At 39.0% G+C, this 5923-nt stretch overlaps 1 protein-coding gene and 1 pseudogene across 1 annotated transcript; one reads left to right on the top strand and one right to left on the bottom strand.

Moving 5' to 3' along the window:
• The first annotated feature begins 918 nt into the window (after positions 1-918).
• On the top strand, positions 919-4122 carry LOC125198440 (annotated as a pseudogene).
• A 34-nt stretch (positions 4123-4156) lies between these two features.
• LOC125198439 (probable WRKY transcription factor 51) lies at positions 4157-4945 on the bottom strand. The gene is made up of 3 exons (XM_048096780.1): positions 4723-4945; positions 4515-4644; positions 4157-4414 (listed from the first exon to the last, which is right to left on the bottom strand). The coding sequence occupies exons 1-3, from the start codon at positions 4943-4945 to the stop codon at positions 4171-4173; spliced, it is 597 nt and encodes a 198-aa protein (XP_047952737.1). The 3' UTR covers positions 4157-4170.
• Between the last annotated feature and the right edge of the window lie 978 nt (positions 4946-5923).

Below are 5923 nucleotides of genomic sequence, written 5' to 3'. Positions count from 1 at the left end.
TTTTAAAATTTTGGCTTAGGTAATCTCCGACAACTAAGAAAAAAAAAATTCATTTCTTATCATTTGCTGCCAAAGAGGAAAGGGAAAAACGTAACCCCAAATGTTTTCAAAAAAAAATTTTAAATCTCCAGTTCAATTTAGGTAAAAACGAAGAATTTCGGGAAGGAAAAAGAGGTTTATTCAGCTAAACAGTTTCTCCCCCCCTTTGGGTTTTCTGTAAGTTTCAAAGAATTTTTTTTTTATGCATGATTTGTGGGAATCCTATTGTCTTAAAAGAGGTATTTTTTTTTGTGCCGTTGTTACAGCTCTGTCTGAGATCATGGTTGAAGTTTTTGAACTTTTTTAAATTGATTGAATTTTATAGTTCGGATTGAATCGGGGGTTTTTTCTGTTAGTGTTGTTAATATGTTTTTCTTTTTGTAATTAGGCTAATTTTTTCAAATGGGGGTTTTATCCCCAGGTTGGGGAAATTTGGGTAGAATTTTATGGATCGTTTCACATTAGGGTTGGTGAATTATCCCTAAAAAAATAATGAAGGAATATTTAGCTGCTATCTTGATTTCTATTGGTAAATCAGCTGGAATTTTTTGTAGTTAGTGCTTTATTTGTTTCAAGATCAAATGTAAGAGCTCATTTTGTTTTTTTTTTTTTTAATATAAAAGGGGTTATATTTATGCTCTTGGGGAGATTTTGCAAAAAGGGGGAAGGGCATGTCTTCCAAAATGGAATCCATGAAAAGTGATGAAAGATATTAGTTTGGGGTTTTTATTCCCGGACATTGAAAAAATTTAGCAAAGCCCTTTTCCCAAAAAAGCCCCGAGATTCATTTAATTCTACGTATGACTACCACCAGCGTGGCTGCAAAAACTGGGGGCCTCGGCCCAAATCTGATGTCATTTTTTAATTCATTACATAAAGGAAAAAACCCACCGGGAAAAGGGAACCCCTATAAAAATTACCCCCCCCGGGAATCAGCGGTTCAATTGTTGTTTTTTTTTGCATGCCCGTATTGAAGGATTTCCAACTTACTTCAAAAACCCTTTAAAGTTGTGCTGATTTGGAAACAGAAGGCCAATATGTTCGAACTCAACCTACTCAGGTCTGTTCAGGAATGGCTGAGTTCGGAAAGACCTTGCACCAACAGTTTTATGTAGGTGAAAGGGGCCCCCATGGTAAAAGAAAATAAAACCCAAGCTCTTTTTTTTGCTTCACGCTTATGTTATAGATGCACCGTCATTTGATATAGGGAGCCGCTGGGTTGATCTAACGGGTTGTTTCCCCCTTACTCTGGAGGAATTAGAGGGGATAAAAATAGCTCAGGAAAGTGGACTACCAGCATTCAGCTCAGGCCGTAAAGGGGAGTTTTAAATGTTAGTTTGGGTTTTCCATATTTGATGGTAGCTCATTGGAGCCTGGCTTTTCTTTCCAAAGTTCCCGATATTACTAAGGAAGGTGGACTAGAAATTTTCTGACTGTGATATTAGTAGAAAGAACCAATTTAACAAACACGGTACTGTTCCAGTGATGCCCCAACCATCAACACTCCCAGTGGGAAAAAAAATTACTTGATGAAATGTTCCCAAGGCAAGGGACAGAACTTTCTAAAACTGTCTCTTTGTTGCATCAGAAACTTGATGAGAAAAAGATGGGTGATCACACAGAGTTTGACTTCTACAGTCAGCAAACCCCTCCCCGGGGCCTGGAAATATGTGGTGGCCAGACTACACAGGGGGTTTTTCACTAAATTGGTGTAATTTAGCAGGGGAAGGGTATCATTGAGGGATAAAATCAAACCCGAAAGTGTGTGGAAAAGGTTTGACTCTTCTGTAATTGAAACTTTATGTTGCCTTTAAAAATTTTTAAAGGGGGAGGGGGGAGGCCAGTTTTGTTTAGTATATTGAATGGGGAAATCAAACTAGATGTGGATAATCATGACGATGAGTCAGGTTCAACTGATGGTCCTGGACACAGGAAATAGGGATTTTTTAGTGGGAAACCCCCTTTGAAGAAGTTGATTTAAAATTTTTTTATCTGCTAAACTTTAAAAATCAGACTTAGATTCTCCCGGTAGAATACAATGAGCCGGATGTATGGGTCCAGTCTAAAAAAAAGAGCTCAAAGGAAATTTAGGAGATACATAGCTTGGATGACCTTGTGCTTTTCAGAATCAATAAAAAAAATGATTTTCTCAACATGTTGACATTTACCAGGATATAGGAAAGGGGTAGTTTCTGGGGGGCCTTATTTTGCCAAAAAGAAATCCTCGGGCTTTGGAGGATCCGAGCTTGGGAGTTTCCGTTCCCCAATGCTGGGTCTGATGGCAGAGGAAGGAAACATGTAGCCTTTTTCCCCGCTGGCTATGAGAAATTTGGCATTTTCAGTTGGTCTTGATTTATCATTTCCCATTCCATCTGTTGAAAGAATCCCCAGTTCAGACCAATTTTTAAGGGGAAAAAAGAAATGCTGAAATGTTGAGAATTTGGAAACAGAAGTTTTAATGCATCAGTGGGGCCTGACAGAGAAAGCTTTTCCCCAGTATTCGCCACGTGCTACCTCTGGTGGTTTGGAACCCGGTCATCTCCTGCGGAAGAACCCTTACAGTTCCCCCCTATTTTGGGGAAAGGCCCAATGGTTCAGATGAAGGAGGGTGGTTTCTTAGGTCAATAACCCTTGCCAGAAATGCAAATAATGGTGCTAGGTTAATCGGGGTTTTTGCCCAAGTCCCCTACAAGGGGATATCAACATTGGAAAAATGATGTTGGGCATGTTTAGGGGTTGAAAAAATGTGTTTACAGGCAAACAAATTGATGCCTCTGGAAGATGTCACGGGAAGAAAAACAGCAGGGGGGAAAACCAAAATGCTTCCAATAGGTCGATATTCTAGAGTCGATACATTGGCATGAAGTTCTCAATTCATTTAATATTTATGTTTCTGAATCTAAATCATGTGTTTCTTTTTCTTCTTACTTTGGAACCATTTACAGATGGGATGAGTCGTCTGTTGTGGAAAAAAACGGAAATATCAGCCACATGGCGGGATATATTCCCTATACTCTTGCTCCAACGGGATCAGATTGATTCTGATTATGTGTCGATAGAAGATTTTGTTCCCATGGCTATAACCATTGAAGGACTTTTAGTTGAAGGGCTAAAATTCGGGCGGGATGCCCGGACAGGCTTCTACATTAAGATCCATCATCCTTTGACCCCATTCTCCTCAAAACTTAAAACCCTTAGTAAATTTGGTTACGTAAGAGCTTCTGACTTGTCAATTCTTTGATGCCGATGAATTAATCAAGTGTTCTTTGTCATTGGAGGAATGGCTGAGGTTGGATTCTGGTCAACTTCATATTAAAGAAGCAGGTCATGAAAATATGTTGAAACCTTTTGCAGCTCATTGTGCTGAGCATTAAATTGGGCAGTGATGAGCTGAAAATGGATGATGAAATGGTGAAGCTGTTAGATAGAGCGTGTGTTTTTGGGTGAAAACTTCAGAATGTGCTTAAAAGTGCAGCTTAGAGACCCGCTACGTAACTATGAGGTGGTGGGTTCCCCTATGCTAGCTCTGGTTCAATGAATCGGGCTTATTCGCCACCACAACCAGAAGTGATCAACGAGAAGATGAAGAAGCTGATTCTGAACATGGTAGACAGAATATCTATCAACCAATGTTCAAAGTCTCAGAATCCGTCTTGCTGGATTCAATGAAGCGGCATGGTGATAAGAGGTTTGGGGAAGTAGCAGGCAACACCAATCGGATCGCTGGTTGCTCTCAGTGGTTTTCAAAGTCCAAGAAGAGTACTGTCTCAAACTCTAACATAGTTGTGAGAAACATCGGGATTAGTGAGGAAGGCGAAATCCGAGATGTTTTGTGGAGCATTTCGGTTCCCATTAAGGCCAAGCAGCTAATGGGATGAAAGTATTGCCTTAAATGTTCATGTAAGAGATCCTGATATTATTTTCCCATAGAATCTGCCTAGTGATGAAAAAAGCAGAAGAATAGCTTCTTTAATTTATTAGTAATAGATAGGTTTTGAAAAATGTAACAAGATTTGCTGCACATAGCATCACTGTACAAAATTCTTCATAAATTACCAATCCATTGTGTTTTTCTACTGACTAGCATTGCTTCTCCTCTCTCTACTGTTTGGGAGTTTATTCTTAATATGTTCACTGCAAACAATGAACTTCTTGTAGCAGCCTAAATATTGATGTTTGTCGATCATACATCGTCAGAGCGCATCGCATCATCTGCAAACTCAGGTAAACTCTATGAGTTTCTAAACTACAGTTGATAAGGACCTGATGGTTGTGAATTCCCTCGTACGTTGTCACAACGTAGAGCCGGGTCCTCTTTGTCTCGTTCGATCTCTTCTTCACTGGGCATCCTTCTACTGAACATCTATAGTAGTTCCTGTTTATTACATGAAATATTACATATATGCATAGGTTCTTCCAAGAAAGTGTATGTATATATATATATATAGAGAGAGAGATTGATTCATTATGCATACCTTGGATTAGGGCTGTTTTTCACCATCTTCTTCCCATACTTTCTCCACTTGAAACCATCATCAAGAACTTCAACTTCAGATTTGGTCTTGAAAGCAACTTTCTCTCTCTTCTCCTCTCTCCCACCGTCTCCTGATAACAATGAAAAACAATTGTTAGATATCTCTCTTATCCTACACCACAACTAAAGTCTGATATATATAGCCTTACTATTGATAGCCCCTTCAAGAAAACTACTGCTGCTGCTGATGGCGCTCGTATAGCTCATATTCTGAGAATCGTAACAAGCAGCCGGGGAGGGAAGAGAACGCGGGACCCCCTCAATCCAGTCGTTGAACTCAAAGAAATCCGAAACCTCAAAGCCCGGCCGGGCCGGGCTGGGGAACGAACCGGGCCTGATTGTGTTGTTCCGGGTCACTGCTGCGATCCTCATCCATGATCACCAATTGAGCATCCATGGATGTTTGCTTTTAAGTGTGTGATTGTGAGAGCTCAGTGGGAGGGGGTTTACTTGGTAAGCTTATTGTATGGAGAGAAGCTTCATGGCTGCTGCTTATTAAGTGGTGGCTAAGGAATTTTGTTTTGGGCCCAACATAGGCCTAACCATCATAGCTTCTTGATTTAAAGTGACAAGTCGATAGCGACCCCTCCCCTAGCGACCCGTTTCGCACGGCGTCGTTGTGGCAACTGTGGAGGCGTATTCGTTTGTTATTTCAGACTCAAAGCTTTACAGACGTGAAAGATGAGAATTATAGAACTTAGAGGTCTATATCGACAATTTTTTTTATATTGTAAGCTGATTGTATGTTGATCTTATGTGATATTACGTAGAAAGGTAATTTTATCGAGTGCACACAAAAATAACGATCAGAAATTTCTAAGAAATCAAATTAAGGAGGAAGGACAAGAAGGGGGGGGCATGGCATGGAAGACTTGGGAGTAGATTTTTACTATTCTTTTGTTTTGCCTATTACAAGTCCAAGTCATAAGATTGTTGAAATCAAAAGGTTTTTGATATTATTCTTTCAATTAGCTGTGTCTTAATAATTTATTAATATCAATTTTGTTAGTTAGTCTACCAATTAACATAATTTCGAATTAAATTTGAAGGTAGAATATCAAAATGGTCGACAAATATTTTTTGGGATGCCATTTCTTTTTAGTGCTTTAATTTTATCTTATCATATCCCACACTTTCGGCCACATTATAAAATCATGTGAACTAAATTTATATAGTATTATTTTTAGGTTAAGTCTACTTACGTCATAAATATGACGCAATACGTGATTTTATGGTACGAGAAGGGCATCCATGATTCATGCTAAATTAATTAAAGAAAAATAAATCAGTTCACATTTGGATTTAAAACGCAGCAAAGTAGATCCTAAACAATGAAAAAGCATGATAAAA

The sequence above is a fragment of the Salvia hispanica genome, unplaced genomic scaffold (assembly GCF_023119035.1).
Source record: "Salvia hispanica cultivar TCC Black 2014 unplaced genomic scaffold, UniMelb_Shisp_WGS_1.0 HiC_scaffold_1470, whole genome shotgun sequence".
In the NCBI taxonomy this organism is placed as follows: Eukaryota; Viridiplantae; Streptophyta; class Magnoliopsida; order Lamiales; family Lamiaceae; genus Salvia; species Salvia hispanica.
This window is presented reverse-complemented; position numbering and strand designations above follow the sequence as displayed.